We start from the raw sequence: 16,979 nt of genomic DNA, 5'->3' as shown, positions 1-16,979 counted from the left end.
CCTTGGAGTTAGCCTGCAGATGTATAGTTCAAGGGTCATCCAGAGATTTGGGTAGAATTTAGATGCAGAATTTTGGGCTTTCTTCTCTGGTTTTTCTTTTGAGAATTTCCTTTCTCCCTATCCAGCCCTTGTGGTCTCTGCTTCTGAGGTTATGATATGGGTAGTGTGGTCTGCTGGTCTTGAGTTGGTAAATTCTGGCTTCAGCAAGATGGAAGGCACCCTGACAGGAAGAAGCTCTCTTGGTAAGGACACCAGTGCAGGGATGGCTCCAGTGAGTAGAACAGTATATGCTTGTAGCAGATAAGACAAGCTTGTAGCAGATAAGTCAAGCTGATTAAAATTCAACCTCAAAGAACACACAAGTAATAAATACATGAAAAGATGCTTATCTTGACTAATACTCAAGGAAGTACAAATTAGAACCACATTGAAATATCTTAGCCTATCAGATTGGCAAAGATGAAAAAGACTGATAACGTTTACTGTTGGTGAGGGTTACAGGCATTCTTTCATTGTTGGTGAGAGTAAAAGTCTGTGCAACACTTTTTATGTAGGGCCACTTCTCAGCATCTATCAATATTTTAAAATGCTAACCCTGAGATCCCACAATTCCACCCCTAGCAATTTATCCTACAGTAAGACTCACTCTGTTGGTTGAAGATCCACGCCCAGAATTGTTCACTAAATTCATTTAAAATAACATATATACTTGAGCCCAGAAGTCTGAGGCTGCAGTGAGCTATGATCATGTCACTGCACTCCAGCCCAGCCTGGGTGACAGAGCAAGACTCTGTGTCTAAAGAAATGAAAATAAAAATAAATAAAATAGCATATACAGGCAACAATCCAAATGTTCATTGCAGAAATTATGATTATTACTGTTTCTCTTTTAAAGACAGGGTGTCACTCTGTTTCCCAGACTAATCTTGACCTCCTGGGATCCTCAAGTGATCCTCTGGCCTCTGCTTCCTAAAGTTCTGGGATTACAGGTGTGAGGCACTGGGCCTAGACATTGCAGGGATTATTAAACGGTGGTGTCTACTACCATCAAAGGTATGAGGTAGGTTTTATGTGCTGACCTAGAAAGATGGTGCAAAAACATAGGGGAACAAGAAGGCTGCAAAGTGGCAGCACAGCAGGAGTCTTTAAGAAATAAGCATTTGTTTCAGCTTAAGAAGTGTCTGGCTGGGCGTGGTGGCTCACACCTGTAATCCCAGCACCTAGGGAGGCTGAGGTGGGTGGATCACTTGAGGTTAGGAGTTCGAGACCAGCCTAGTCAACATGGTGAAACCCCATCTCTACTAAAAATACAAAAAAATTAGCTGGACTTGGTGTCAGGTGGCTGTAATCCCAGCTACTTGGGAGCTGAGGCAGGAGAATCATTTGAACCCGGGAGGCCAAGGTTGCAGTGAGCCGAGATCGCACCACTGCACTCCCACCTGGGCGACAGAGTGAGAGTTGGTCAAAAAAAAAAAAAAAAGACTGGGTGCAAGGTGGCTCATGCCTGTAATCCCAGCACTTTGGGAGGCCGAGGCAGGAGGATCACGAGTTCAGGAGATCAAGACCATCCTGGCCAACATGGTGAAACCCCATCTCTACTAAAATACAAAAATTTAGCTGGTTATGGTGGCGCATTCCTGTAGTCCAGCCACTCAGGAGGCTGAGGCAGGGGAATTGCTTGAACCCAGGAGGTGGAGGTTGCAGTGAGCCGAGATCGCGCCACTGCACTCCAGCCTGGTGACAGAGCAAGACTTCATCTCAAAAAAGAAAAGAAAACGAATAAACAAAACCCCCAAGAAACAGAAGTGTCTGCATGGACTTGTGCCTAACTACTCACAGTGACTACTTCTGGGGGGAGGTGAAAGGGGACCCTGTTAAATAATTTTTCTTTTGTATTGCTTTTCTTCAACTGAGTCTGCATTACTTTTATGTTTAATACTCTCCCCACCCCTGATGCCCACAGGTTGCTTTAGCTGGTGGAAGGAGAACCTACACCTCTGGTTTTGGCAAAGTATAGAAGGGGACAAGAGCACTGCTCTGCACCTGCACAGGTCCTTGCCTCCTGGGGTCAGTTTAATGCATCTCAGTGGTGTTTCTTGGGAAGAACACAGTGGACACTCACTTGCCAGTCAGTAGACAAATCACTGAAGTCCATGTCTGGCAGTTCTCATTGTCATGGGGACTGTAAGGTTGTCATGTCTCACAGTTCCCTGACTTACAAGATTAGTGCTGACAGACATTCTCAGCTCTGTTCGGGAGAGCAGCTCTGTAATGCGTTTGTGGTTTCAGATGTGGGCGGCCTGTGTGAACCTGTCGTGCAAGGCTCACGTCACCAACTGCTGCAGTTATCTCCTGAATCAGGCTGAGGGTCTTTGCTGTGCACCCAGAGACAGTTGGGTGACAAATCACCTCCAGGTTGGGGATGCCTCAGACTTGTGATGGGACTGGGCAGATGCATCTGGAAAGGTGAGTCTGTGCTTTGGGCTTCCCGACCTCTCAAGTCAGCTTGAAATTCAGAAGGCAGAGAGGGACAAGTGGCCCTCCATCCCTGGGCCCAGGGAGCCACTGTGGAAGCGTGGTGTTTGAGAACACCACCCTAGCTTTACCTCCTCCAGTGTCCTGGCCTTGGGTATCTCTTAGAGATGGCAAAATTTGCAGTGCTGAACTCAAGGATTACAAACTAATTTCCAGTCCTGTAAGGGTCATGGGTTCTGCTGTGGCCAGTGTGGAAGGAACTCTGCTTCCTCAATGATTGAACTGACCTTTGTGGGGGTGCCTTTGTTGGGTGAAAATGGGCATACTTGGGCCTCAGTTGTGAGGGCCACGGGGTGGAACTGAGGTCTAGGCCCCCATTTTATCTTCCTTTGATTTATGCTGTTCTGGGCTCACCTTCTTTCCAGAGCTTAGCTACACGAGGTAGATTAGTATCAAGAGTGGGTATCCTCTCAGCGTGTCTTCAAGTAGCATCCCAGAGCCCCGCTCCTGGGTACCCACAATATGAATACCATCCAGAAGCAAGGGCAGCCTCTGTAGGGGGAGTGGAAAACATTTATCAAACAGTTGAGATGGGTGCAGGGGATGCAACATGATCAAACAGGGTCTTGCCTTAAGGAGCCTCATGTAGGGACACCGCACAGTGATGACCTTCAACTGCAGTGGGGCAGCAAGGCTGTGGGAGGGGCGTGTTGGGCAGAGCAGGCAACATGCTGGTACCTCTTCACCAAGACAGCAGGAAGAGCACGGACATCATTTTCCCATCTCGCCTCCAGACTCCCAGGGAATTGTATCAATATCCTTACTCCAGCCTTGGCCCATGGCCACTGCCCAACCCCTGGGCCCTGTCAGTTCAGGACTGTGCAGAACGAGAGTTGCTCAGGCTCAGGGATTCCATCCAGCTGGGGATGCCTACTAGGGGACTGGGGGAAGGCCTCATGAAAGACCATACCTGTGATGGGGAGGGAAGCTGGCAGAGGGTACAGTGGGAAGCAGAGCAGCAGGGGTCTCCTCCATGCCTCTCTGCTTCTCACACCCACCCTCGCCTGCTCCCCTCTGCCCTGGATCTGTGCCCTTGTCCACCCAACAACACCTCTGCAGTGCCGAGTCCAGCCCTGACTTCTTCCTGAGCTGTGGCCCAGCGTTCCCACAGACATCTACCTCATGGATGCAGCACCGCCCCCCATCCTCTTTTCTGAAAGCGTGTGGAAAATGCCTCTTGGTGCCATCTCTCTCCCACCCTGCCTTCCCTGCACCTTCTGGATGAGGTGTCTGTTGTCTCTGTACTTGCCTCCAGCTGGCCTTTCTGACCCCATCCCTCCTGCCTCCTGCCCATCCCCATCCCCACCCCTGTCGGCACCTCCACACACTCTGTGCCCAACAGCACTGGGGATTCCCACTGTGCTGAAGGAAGTCCTCATGTGGTCCAGAGAGGAGCTGGCCCCTGCTCCCATTTCCAGACCCATTTTCTAGCAGAGCCTCCATGTCCCCAGGCTCCAGCTGCTTCTGGGATACCAAGGTCTGCATTTCTTCCTCTTCCCCCAGCAGACAGAAGACCTTGCTGGACAAGTGTCCACTTCAATAGTAACTTCCATCCTATCCACCTCTATGGCTGCCAGCCTCCTGAATGGTCCAGAAGAACCAGGATACCCTTTCCTGTCCCCATTAAAAAAGACAAAATATGACCAGACATGTTGGCTTATGCCTGTCATCCCAGCACTTTGGGAGGCCGAAGCGGGTGGGTCACTTGAGGCCAGGAGTACGAGACTAGCCTGACCAACATGGTGAAACCCTGCCTCTACTAAAAATACAAAAATTAGCCAGGCGTGGTGACTCATGCTTGTAATCCCAGCTACTTGGGAGGCTGAAGCAGTAGGATCACTTGAACTCGGGAGGCAGAGGTTGCAGTGAGCTGAGATCACGCCACTGTGCTCCAGCCTGGGCAACAGAGTGAGATATATATATATATATATATGCATAATATATGCATATATATGCATAATAGTCTCTGTGTAACAGTAAGTGCGCAGTAGCCGGTGTGAGGGCAACTTGAAGAGTGTGCTTCGAGGCACAGAGATGCTCAGGGCTGCCTGGACAGCCTCCATGATGGTGGCCTGCTGTGGGTTAAGATTCTTCCTGGTGTTAGGTGAGTGTTCAGGGCATGAGGGCCAGGAAAGGTGAAGGACTGAGTCTGTCTAAAGACCTTCCTGTGGGTGTGGCAGACCCTGAGATCTGAGGCAGGGCTCCAGCTGCAGGACAGCCCACAGCTTCACAGTGGCCCACGGAAGCAGGGCAGCCAGGCTATAGGGCCCAGTAGGCATCTGGGCCAGACTTTGACACTGAGGCCATGGAACAGGTGGGGCTCTGAGAAGGGACCAAAGTGATCGTGGGCTGAAGGCTATGTCCACAGACTCAATGCGGGATAGTCTGTGCTGGGCATTGATGTCAGCCAGGCTCCGCAGCAGGAGTGGGGGTGTCAGAGGCAGCTCTGTCCCAGGTGGCACATTGGTTTCCCCTCCTGCTGTCACAATCTTCCTGTGACCTGGTGTTGTCTGAGCTGTGGTGAGACCTCCCTGGTGACATCCAGGAGCAGGGAGCATGCAAGTAGGGGTATGTGCACCTGCCCTGACTGCCTGGCCCTGTGGTCGAGGATGGGGGTTATAAAACATTGTGGTGCCTTCTGTTGGGTCATGTGCTGAGGGGCACCTCGCAGGCACTGCCCTCGGGAAGTTCACAGGCTTATGTGGAAGCCGGTGGGAATGGGCCAAGAACAGAGGTGTCAGGAGTCAGGTATTTGGCAGGTCCCAGGTCTCCGAGCCTCAGTTTTCTCATCTGTAGGAGGGTGGTGACCTTGCCCTGCTCAGCTTACCAGGTACAGCTGTGCATTTTCAGTGCAGAGGAAAAGCAGAGACCTTCCCCTCAGATGGCCATACTCCCTTGTCACTGTACCCAGACCTGGCCTGGTTCTACACAGATGTGGGTGTTTCTCCACTGCTGGGGCAGCGGTCATCCATCCTGGGGCCTGGGTCAGCTCTCAGCTGTGGCTGTTGTGCCTGGGCTTCCCCAGGCCCTGGTGGTCACTCCAACCCTGCCTTCACATATCCCAAGAGCAGGCTGACTGTCCTCCCCATTCCCACCTTTCCAGTAACTGCTGCAAGAAGGGACAGACACTGCTGCAGAGAACTTGCCACGGTGTTTCATGCTGCGGCTGGTGGTGCCAGGCTGCACGCTCCATTCTAGGGAAGGGTGAGGCTTCCTGATCATCAGTCTCAACAGGGGACTGTCCTATGAGTACCTATAGTGGGGCGGGGTGGGGTTAGAGTAGTGCCTGCTGCCCGTTGAGGTGTGCGGGTTCCTTAAGGGCATGCATGCTGTAGTCTGTGTGCATGTCTGGTTTTTTCCTCCTCCTTATCAGTAATCAGTCTTGTATAACCAGGCTGGCCCTGCTTCCTGCCTAGGGGCTATCTGTGTACCATCTGGAGCTGCAAATGGGGTGATAGGGCATCAGTGGCCTTCCCACACCCAAGCACTTCCTGACACCCAGCCCCTCATCTCTGGCCAACCTCTGGCTCCCCCAGGGATCCTGGGACTCAGGCCTCACACTCCAGCATTGGGGGACTTTGCCCTTCTGGTGGTGCTCTCCTTTGCAGGTACCTTGGAACAGGGGTGCGACAGAGTTCAGGAAGTTGCATGAATACTCTGCTGCCACCCTCGTCCACCTTTCTGGGGCAGAACACTTGGATGGGTCTTTAAGAAGACAAAAGGGAGAGAGAATGCAGAGGCCGGGTGTGATGGCTCATGCCTGTAATCCCAACACTTTGGGAGGCCTAGGCAGGTGGATCCCTTGAAGTCAGGAGTTCAAGACTAGCCTGGCCAACATAGTGAAACCCCGTCTCTACTAAAAATACAAAAAAAAAAAATTAGCTGGACATGGCGGCGGATGGGGCCTGGGCCCAGGGATGGGGGATGGGCTGGCAAAGGATGCCCATCCCAGAGAGGAGTCTTCTTGGCAAATGTGGAGACCAAGCTGAGTCAGAGTCCAGGATCTAAGTTTGAGGGTGCTCCTTATACCCTGCAGCCATGAGTCTTTGGCTGGGTCAAATGTCCTTTCTGAGCTACAGTTCCTTATCAGTAAAGCCTGGGCAGTGGTGCCAGGACGCTGGACACAGTGTGAGTGCAGGTGGGGACCCACTGACCACTCTGCTGGGGAGCAATTCATGGGGAGCACCCCTCTAGGGAGGGATGATTTGCACAGGCCCTCAGCCCAGTCCCTTGCAGGCTGGACCTTGGAGAGTGAAGCCCTGAGGCGAGACATGGGCACCTGGCTCCTGGCCTGCACCTGCGTCTGCACCTGTGTCTGCTTGGGAGTCTGTGTCACAGAGGAAGGACGAGGTGAGGGCTGGGTACTAGTGTTTGTATGAGGTGGGGGGAGAACTGGGGCATGTTTGGGGGACTGGGTTGTCCAATGTCAAGTCCCTAGGGAAAGATTTGGCTCAAACTGTGCTGGGGCATGTCCTCTAGGGGTCAGCCTGGGCCTCAGTCTCTAGTCTCCCTACCTTTACCTCCCTACCTTCAGTCCCTGGACCGACCCTAGTCTCCCTTCCTTCACCTTCTTGATGCCTCTCCGGGTCTGACTTGCCCGTGTACCAGGAGTCAGCGCCCATCATTTCCCAGGCCTCCCAGTGCTTCCCTGGACAGATTCTGGGATCATTCACTGGTGACTGCCCTGCTAGGGTGTCAGCTGTCAGATCCCCCCCAGCCCCCTAGCTCAACTGTGCCCTGAAGCACTTACTGTGGGCTCCCAATGATCACTGTCTCCAGGGCCAAGGGCTGGAAACTTCACCTGCCTCACCAACAACATTCTCAGGATCGATTGCCGCTGGTCTGCCCCAGAGCTTGGCCAGGGCTCCAGCCCCTGGCTCCTCTTCACCAGGTGAGGGTGGAGGGCCATGCTGGGGGAGCAGTGAGGGGCCTGAAGGGACTTAGGGTCCCACGTTGAAGTTGGGCTGGCACATGGAGGAAAGACATGGCTTTCCACGGGAAAGGAGGGAGACTAGGCTTGCCAGAAAAGAGGCAGCTGCTCCCAGGATGAGTTCTAAACATGCTGCCTGAGCCCTTCCCTCCTCCCGTGCTCTGGACAGGGATGAGGGTGAGGTCCCCAGGATTGAAGCAACTACGCCAGGACAGTGTAGCAGCCCCATGGTGCTGACACATGCCCTTTCCAGCAACCAGGCTCCCGGCGGCACACATAAGTGCATCTTGCAGGGCAGTGAGTGCACCGTAGTGCTGCCACCCGAGGCAGTGCTCGTGCCATCCGACAATTTCACCATCACTTTCCACCACTGCGTGTCTGGCAGGGAGCAGGTCAGCCTGGTGGACCCGGAGTACCTGCCCCGGAGACATGGTGAGCAGCGGCTATAGGTCTGGGGCGGGGCCCCTTGGCAAGAACATCCTGGCTGCTTGGGCGTTGGCAGCAGGGCCCTGCAGCCTGTGACCCCTGTGGCCCAGTGAGTGGGCAAGATTTGGAAACCACCTAGTCTAGCTGCAGAGGCCAGAGGAAGTCATTGCTGTCCTGTCCCGCCTGGGGCTTTTCTTGACCAGTCTCCCAGTGAGGTGCCTGGTCTGAGAGGGCCTTGACCATGCCCCTTGGGAATCTTTCAGGCCCCAGTCTTGTGTATTCCGACGGACACACCCAGATCCATGGGGCTTCGGCCTCACGTGGATTCACTCTGTTCCAGTTAAGCTGGACCCGCCCTCTGACTTGCAGAGCAACATCAGCTCTGGCCACTGCATCCTGACCTGGAGCATCAGTCCTGCCTTGGAGCCAATGACCACACTTCTCAGCTATGAATTGGCCTTCAAGAAGCAGGAAGAGGCCTGGGAGGTAACACTTTGGCTGGCTTTCCCTGGGGGCCTCTCTCCTGGGAACAGCAGTCCAAGGCAGACCCCCCACTCTACATAGGGAGATGTCAACTTATAGTGATGAGGAGGGGAGGAACTAGAGCGGTGTGTGTGTGCACACACACATGCTGGCATGCACATGTGCATGCTTTGTGTGTGTGTATGGGAGTAGGGTGAGTGTGCCTGTGTCTCTGTGAGTATGTGCACATAAGTGTGAGTATGCATGAATGTGTTTATGTGTGCACACATGTAAGTGTGCACACTCACATGTTTGTGTGCCCTTGTTTATGTGTTTGTATGTAAGTGTACATATGAGTGTGCCTGTGCCTTGTGTTTGTATCTGTGAGTGTGCACATGGACATGCCTATGTGTATGAGTGTGTATGTGAGTGTGGTGAGTTGCTTCTGTGCACACGCTTGTGTATATGAGTGTGCATGCAAGTGTGAGGAGTGTGAAAGTGTGCCTGTAGACATGTTTGCCTGTGTGTGCATATGTGTATTGGTGGGCATACGCAGCTGTATCTGTGTGTGAGTGTGTGCCTTCTCTGTGTGTGCGTGTGTGCACATGAATGTGGTGAGTGTGCCTGTGTGTTAACACAGGTGTGTTCGTGTGTGTGTTATATGAGCATATAATGCATGTGTGTATTCTCAAGGGCTGAGGCACCCAGCCCCACCTTCAGCACCTGCTAACTGCCCCCACCCCCACAGCGGGCCCAGCACAGGGATCACATTGTCGGGGTGACCTGGCTCGTACTTGAAGCCTTTGAGCTGGACCCTGGCTTTATCCTTGAGGCCAGGCTGCGTGTCCGGATGGCCACACTGGAGGATGACGTGGCAGAGGAGGAGCGTTACACAGGCCAGTGGAGTGAGTGGAGCCAGCCTGTGTGCTTCCAGACTCCCCAGAGACAAGGTGGGCGCTGCTGTGGCTGCTGCACTTCCAGAGTCTGGGCTGGGCGTCTTCTCCCCTGTTCACCTCACTCCCCGCACCCTTTCACACTCCTGGAAGCCCCTCCCTAAGGCAGTCATACCCCAGTTGATCCCCTTCTTCTGAAGGTCTGAGGTCTATACGGCGGAAACAAACACCTGCCAAGGTCCTTCAGCAGGTGACACAAACCTCCAAGGCCCATCACAAACCTTCCACTTTAGCCCAGGGCACTAAAGGGCGCACCCTTGCCATATAGGTTTGTGGGGAGCCTCCTGGCACTGAGGCTGCTCACAGCCCTGGGCCCTTCCTGCCCACAGGCCCTCTGATCCCACCCTGGGGGCAGCCAGACAACACCCTTGTCGCTGTGTCCGTCTTCCTCCTGCTGATTGGCCTAACTTATCTCCTGTTCAAGCTTTCACCCAGGTAGGTAGCTGATGTGTGTGTGTGTGTGTGTGTGTTTGTGTGTACATGTGTGAGTGGGTAATAGTGTACATGTGTTAGTGTATGTGTGCTGATGTGCCACTGTGTGAATGTGTGAGTGTGTGGTGGGTGGGCCGTCAAGGGCCATCCCTGTCTGGTTCCTCCCCTCCCCTCCCCTCTCCACGGTCTGGTCCCGGATGGGGTGGGCTTTTCAAGGCTCCACCCTGGGCCAGAAGAGGGTTTACAAGTTGCCAGGGGAGAGAAGGGAAGGGGGATCTGTGGCAGAGGCCGAAGACAAGGGCAGTGTGGTCCCGACCAGACCCAGAGTCACCGAGATCAAGAGCCCGGATCCTAGTCTTCTGCCTCTGGAGGAGCTTGGTTTGTTCATCTGTTCACATAGTCTACGAAAGGACAGTTGGGTCATCTGGTGTGCTCAGGACCCTGTTCTCACCCTGGCAGATGCCTTAGAGAACAAGATAGACAAGGACTCTCTTTAAATAAACCGTCATGCCTCATGCACCGCATGTCAGGTTACAAGAAGGGGTGCAGGGGCCATGTCAGGCAGCAGATGTGAGGAAGAGGGTGTGGGGAGTGGGTGTTGGGTGGGGCTAAGCGGGAGGGTGCTTGGCTTCTCCTTGGAGCAAAGGAAAGTGTGAAACTGTGTGATACGACCTAGTTTATGTTTTGAGGAATAGATTGCTGGGACAAGGGGACACAGGGGACCTGCTGGAGGCCAATGGGGGCCAGTGGGGTGCCCACAGGCAGATGATTCAGCATGAGCCAGTGAAAGAAGCGGAGACAGAGCAAATCTGAAGGAATTGCGGGGTTTTAGGAGGAGAAACAGAGGGGACATGTGGGTGGATGAGATACGAGTGGTGACCCCTGAGGTGGGAAAATGGGGGACACCCTTGCGGGGAGGTTGGGGAGGTCTATTTGCACCTGTTGGGTTGGAGCCCCAGGTGACATCCTTGTGGGAGGGTCAGTGGATCCTTGGCAGCAAGTCTGGTACTCAAGGAGACACTGGGTGGAGTGGGAGCCACAGACCTTCTGCTGATGGCAAAGACGGGGTTCCTGCAGGTGCTGGCTCCCTCTGTGGGCTGAGGACCCGGCTGGTAACTCCCCGTTCTGAACCCACCATAGCAGCTCACGCTGTAAAGGATGCCTGCCTCAGTATAAATCAGTTCTGTGAGGCCGTTAAGCAAGGAGGCCCAGTTGGGTCCTACCCTGAGAGTGGGTTGGAATGTGATGAGACGGGAGAGAGGCAGTGGCAGGGACAAGGTGAGTGGGCCTCCTGTTGATGGAAGGAAGCTCAGCCTGTGCAATGACCTCAGGCCACCTCAGGCCCCCTGGGTCGCCACAGGCCTCTGACTGGCCTCTCTTCGCCTCAGGGTGAAGAGAATCTTCTACCAGAACGTGCCCTCTCCAGCGGCGTTCTTCCGGCCCCTCTACAGTGTGCACAATGGGAACTTCCAGGTGTGTGCAGAGACCACGGCAGGGCATGGGGGGCAGGGGTTGCCCAGAGCTCTGGCCTGCCCGGGATGTTGGCTTTCATGAGGGTTGGTGGCCAGTATGGGAGGCTTGTCAGTGCTTGGAGCCTTTTCTGTATATTCAGTGAATTTCAGTTTATATGCGTGTCTCAAATGGCGAAAAACTAGCTTTATTATACACGTGTCTCAAATGGGGAAAAACTAGCTTTATTTTCCATTGCTGATTTCTTTTTGTTCTCATATCTCCAGTTCCATTGTCGATGGAAAAAATGCAAATTTCTCATGACTTATCTCTGTCCCCTCTGGTTTGCAGCTGCCTCACCTCCTCCTTCTGCGAACGTGTCTGTCCTGTGGCCGTGGGGAAGGGTCTGTGGTGTGTGGGCTGCCCTTGGGGCTCTCACTGCCTCTGGGTTCCTGCTCTGCCTGGTCCCTTGGTCCCCCCGGATCACATGCTGGCACCACAGCTGAGGAGTGGGCTCTGCACTTCCCCCTCTGTGGCCCTGTTGGGCTCCCACAGCCCAGGGACCAGTGAGCAACTTGGGGGTTGCATCAGGCCCTCCCCTCCCTGCTGGGCTGGCGGTTCATGCCCCCTGGGTGGGAGGAGCGGGAGAGGGAGGAGGGGGGTGGGAGGAGCAGGAGAGGGAGGACTCCAGTGAGTGGTCTCTGGTTTTTCCCCTCAGACTCCTCACTTTGGGCAAAGGACAAGAGAGGCAGTGAGGGCCCCTCCCTGGGGTCTGGGCCAAGCTGACCCCTCTTCCCCAGGATCTTCCCTCCCTGTGCCCTAGGGCATCCCTGGGCCCTGTGCGGCAAGGATGTCCCCTCCACACCACGGCTCCAGCTTACTATGCAGAAAAATCCTTTTCTCTCTCAATGAAGAGCCTAGTTCTCAAGATTTTTGTCCAAATATTCAATTTGAACCATAAACCGGGCACCTGACTCTTGGCAGAGTCCCCTTCTTTCCACAGGGTGTAGGTGTGACTGTTAAGAGCCTGGGCAGCTGAGAACAAGGCTGAGCAGGACACAGATTGTGATTGTCCCTGGGACTGTCATCCTGTTGCAGGCACCAGCCCTTCCCTAGAGAATCAGGGCACCTGCCAGGGGTTATTTAGACCCTCTGGTGGGGATCTGGTGCCGTAGGTTGGTCTTCAGGGAGCAGTGCAGTGATGGAGGGTGTGGTGTGTGTGGTGAATGGAATGGAGGCTCCTGGTCACACCAAGGGAATAGCTTCTTTTTGGAGGCGGGGGCCTCCTGTGGCCCCACAGAAGGATCCAGGTCTGCTGGCTGTAGCCTAGTGCTTTGAAAGTCACTGGTCTTGACAGCGACTTGTGTGTGTGTGTGTGTGTGTGTGTGTGCATGTCAGGTGGGAGTGCCCAGTCTCTGTAGCTGCTGAAAGGCCCTGAGGCACATGCTGTCAGGAGTTGGCTCTGTCCTGGGCAGATGTCACCATCTGTACCTTGTTTCAAGCTGCTGTGAACACCAGGCCCTGTGCTGGGGGAGTGATGAGGGGCCTGAAGGGACTCAGGGTCCCACGTTGAGGTTGGGCTGGCACATGGAGGAAAGACAGAATGTCCAAGACACAGGTGATGCTTGGCCTCTGGGTGTACTTTGGGCTGCTATGGGGAATGGCACCTCTCAGCCCTCCCAGGGAAACCTCAGGAGGGCTTTCTGGAGGAGGAGGGAGACTAGGTTTGCCAGAAAGGAGGCAGCTGCTCCCCGGATGAGTTCTGAACATGCTGCCTGAGCCCTTCCCTCCTCCCTCACTCTGTTCCAGACTTGGATGGGGGCCCACAGGGCCGGTGTGCTGCTGAGCCAGGACTGTGCTGGCGCCCCACGAGGAGCCTCGGAGCCCTGCATCCAGGAGGCCATTGCACTGCTAACCTGTGGCCCAGTGCATCCTTGGAAATCTGTGGCCCTGGAGGAGGAAGAGGAGGGCACTGGGACCAGGCTTGCAGGGAACCTGAGCTCAGAGAATGTGCTGCCAGCAGGGTGTACGGAGTGGAGGGCACAGACGCTTGCCTATCTGCCACAGGAGGACTGGGCCCCCACGTCCCCCACCGGGTCAGCTCCCCCAGACTCAGAGGGCAGCAGCAGCAGCAGCAGTGACTACTGTACTTTGGGCTGCTATGGGGGATGGCACCTCTCAGCCCTCCCAGGGAACACGCAGAGCCCTGGGCCCATCCCAGCCCTGGCTTGTGGTCTTTCCTGTGACCATCAGGGCCTTGAGACCCAGCAAGGAGTTGCCTGGGTGCTGGCTGGCCACTGCCAGAGGCCCGGGCTGCATGAGGACCTCCAGGGCATAGTTTTCCCTTCTGTCCTCAGCAAGGCTCGGTCCTGGACATTCTAGGTCCCTGACTTGCCAGATGCATCATGTCCATTTTGAGAAAATGGACTGAGGTCTCTGGAGCCCTTGTCTGGGACTGAACCTCCTGAGAAGGGGCCCCTAGCAGTGGTCAGAGGTCCTGTCTGGATGGAGGCTGTAGGCTCCCCTTCAACCCCTCTGCTCAGTGCCTGTGGGGAGGAGCCTCTATCCTCAGCATCCTGGCCACAGGTTCCTCCTTCCACTGTCCCTTTTCTTTATCCCTGGCCTCTCTGAGAAGAGGGGTGTGGTCTCTCAGCTGTTCTGCCCTCATCCCCTTAAAGGGCCAGCCTGGGCCCAGTGGACACAGGTAAGGCACCATGACCACCTGGTGTGACCTCTCTGTGTCTTCCTGAGGCACCTTTCTAGAGATTAAAATGAGCTTGATGGCTATTCCAAAGTGTTGATGGCTGGGAGGAGGGGCCAGAGGAGAGGTGAGGGGTGGGGTTTGTCCAGCCCTGGGCTTTCTGGGCTCTAGAGACGCACAGTGGAGGCTCAATGACAGTTCTGGGGACAGCAGGGCGGAGGTTCAGGGGCAGCTCCAGGGACAGCAGGGTGGAGGCTCAGGGACAGTTCCTGGGAGGCCAGCACCCTCGTTCCTCCTTGTCCTCATCCTCCCATCCGCTCCAGGAAACTGAGAACTGAGGCTGGAGCTCCCAGACAGTCAGGGCTGGAAGTGACCATCCAGCAGTGATGGTGGTCTGTGAAGGGTCCTGCTTCTGTCCTCAGCCTCTCAGGGGGTGGCTTTGGTGAGGAGCTGTGGTCTGGAGAGAGTGGCAGTTGCAGCAGAACATGCCTGCATTTGTTTCCTAGGGCTGCCGTAACAAAGTGCCACAAAATGGGTATCTTAGAACCATAGAGATTTGTTATCTCATAGTTCCAAAGTCCAGAAGTTGGAAACAAAGATGTTGGCAGTATTCCTGACCACATGTTCTTAGGCTCCCATGAAACAGAAGTTGATATGAGGCCAAGCAAGTTTCCCAGACAAGGCTTCATTGAGTCTTATGGCCCAAAAGGTTGGGCAGAAGAGAGACAGTGCAGGAGGAAGGGTTCTTGGCTGGCTCCCCAAGGGGAATGCATTGTGGTGTCTTAAGGAGGGTGACATGCATAATTTATGAGCTAAGTGAGTGTCATTACATGTATGGGGTGGAGTGAAGGGTGCTCAGATGCATGCTAACACATACGTTGCATGATCAGAAAATGGCAGATAAGCCCCTCCCTGGGTGAGGACTTTAGTATTATCATAAGGCCAGGGTAATTCTCCTGGCCTTGTGCACAAGCAGGTGTTACAGTCAACTCCCCTGAGTAAGACTTATGGCATGATGCTACTTATCTTATTTTTTTTCAGACAGTTGGCAAGGTCTGGTTAGCGAGTATGGTGCTGCAAGGTCTAGTGGTCAGCAGGCATGTATGGAACAACACGTTAGTGGGGGTGGGCCAAGTCCCATTTCTACTCTGTCTCAGCAGGGCCATGCTCCCTCTGAAAGCACTAGGGAAGGATTAGTTTCAGGCCTTTCTTCAGCTTCTGTTAGTTTCTTGGCTTGTGACACCAAAGCTGTAATCTTTTTTTTGTTTTGTTTTTGAGACAGAATTTTGCTCTTGTCACCCAGGCTGGAGTGCAATGGCACAATCTCGGCTCACTGCAACCTCCACCTCCCAGGTTCAAGCGATTCTCCTGCCTCAGCCTCTGGAGTGGCTGGGATTACAGGCACCTGCTACCATGCCTGGCTAGTTTTTGTATTTTTAATAGAGACAGCATTTCTCTATGTTGCCCAGGCAGTTCTCAAACTCCTGATATCAAGTGACCTGCCTGCCTCTGCCTCCCAAAGTGTTGGGATTACAGGCATGAGCCACCAAGCCTGGCCAAAGCTCCAGTCTTTACAGGGCTTTTTCCCTGTGTGCATTTCTGTGTCCAAATTTCCCCTTTTAAAAATCACAATAATAGTGGATTAAGGCTGGCCCTGATGATTTAATCTTAACTTGATCATCTGCAAAGACACTATTTCCATATGAGGTCACATTCACAGGTACTGGGGTTAGGACTTCAACCTAGAGGGCCTGACTGCTGGCCCCAAACACCATGGCCCCTCCCCAGCATGCCCCATCCCCTTCCTGGGTGCCCCAGGCAGATCACAGGAGGGCCTGACTGCCGGGCTTTGGGCTGGCATTGGGATCATCTGCCTAGTTAGGGCTGTGACCAGACTGAGATAGGAGGGGGACCTGACTCCTGAGGCAGGGCTTGAACTCTAGACTAGTTGAAACAGGCAAAAGTACCCCTCCATAAGACACACCCACTGGTGCCAAGTGAGTTTGTGGTTCTCATGGCAACACCTGGAAATTACTGCCCCTTTCCATGACAATGACCTGAAAGTTACCACCCCTTTTCTAGAAATTTCTAAATAACCTGCTCCTTAATTTGCATATAATTACAAGTGAGTATAAATATGTGTGCAGAACTGCCTCTGAGCTGCTACTCTGGGCTCACTGCCTATGGGGTATCCCCTGCTGCATAAGGAGCAGTGCCTCTGCTGCTGCTGTGCACGGCCGCTTCAATAAAAGTTGCTGTCTAATACCACCGACTCGCCCTTGAATTATTTCCTGGGTGAAGCCAAGAGCCCTCCTGTGCTAAACCCCAATTTCTGGGCTCATCTTCCCTGCATCAAGAGGGTTTTGGGGCTGGGAGCGCTGAAGTTTTGAAGGCAGGATGAAATGGAAGCTGTTCTCTCACTGGGCCCTGAGCCACAGGGAGCAACTGTCCTGGGGGCTTTCATGCTCCCTGCAACCTGAGCAGAAAGAAGTACCTGCTACCTGACACCCCCAAAGGCAAAAGCCCTTTCTGGCTCAGATAGGCAGCCCTCCCACCCTGCATGCCTGCAGAACTTCTAGGGTTTTGTGGGGAGCCTAGGCAGAGCTGGATCCTGGTCTGTGGGGGCGAGGCAGGCCCCAGAATATATCTTTAGTATCCAGAGAGTGGGAGGGGTGTGGACGGAAGTGAGGTACAGACATCCTCAGCTGTAACCAAGTATAAAAATACTAGTGTGAATCCACTTCCTGTAGCTGGGCTCTGGGGATCCCCGGGCTAGTGCATTTATAACAGGGATTGTGTGGCTCATGAGGCTCCATGTGTGACCTGGGCTACCTCATGATCACACAAACGAACCCACAGTTGGGATGCCTCTCCTGTGTGGCATGGACATGTTTTCATTCAACTCACAAACTTTCCCCGAGTGGCTCCTGGAGAGCTGATTTTGGGCTGGAACCTGAGTTATCTACGAAAAATACAAAAGTAATTAGCTGGGCATGGTGGTACTTGCCTGTAGTCCTAGGTATTTGGGAGGCTGACGCAGAAAGACTGATTAAGCCTGGGAGGCAGAAGTTGCAGTAAGCCAAGATTGTAT

The 16,979-nt window shown here is 53.9% G+C and overlaps 1 protein-coding gene across 2 annotated transcripts; it reads left to right on the top strand.

Moving 5' to 3' along the window:
* Positions 1-1,733: 1,733 nt before the first annotated feature.
* IL9R (interleukin 9 receptor) lies at positions 1,734-15,233 on the top strand. Of its 2 annotated transcripts, XM_003918505.4 has the most exons (9): positions 1,734-2,466; positions 6,772-6,885; positions 7,315-7,426; positions 7,719-7,897; positions 8,232-8,377; positions 9,102-9,303; positions 9,636-9,741; positions 11,127-11,211; positions 12,997-15,233. In XM_003918505.4, exons 1-9 carry the CDS (start codon positions 2,439-2,441, stop codon positions 13,567-13,569), a joined length of 1,545 nt encoding a protein of 514 aa, XP_003918554.2. In that variant the 5' UTR covers positions 1,734-2,438; the 3' UTR covers positions 13,570-15,233. The 2 variants fall into 2 exon arrangements, with proteins under 2 accessions (XP_003918554.2, XP_021788510.2); XM_021932818.2 differs by lacking the exon at positions 1,734-2,466 and having other exon boundaries at positions 4,440-6,885.
* Positions 15,234-16,979: the final 1,746 nt, after the last annotated feature.

The sequence above is a fragment of the Papio anubis genome, chromosome X (assembly GCF_008728515.1).
Source record: "Papio anubis isolate 15944 chromosome X, Panubis1.0, whole genome shotgun sequence".
Taxonomy (NCBI): domain Eukaryota; kingdom Metazoa; phylum Chordata; class Mammalia; order Primates; family Cercopithecidae; genus Papio; species Papio anubis.
The sequence above is the reverse complement of the archived record's forward strand: the minus strand, read 5'-3'. Positions and strand labels throughout refer to the sequence as shown.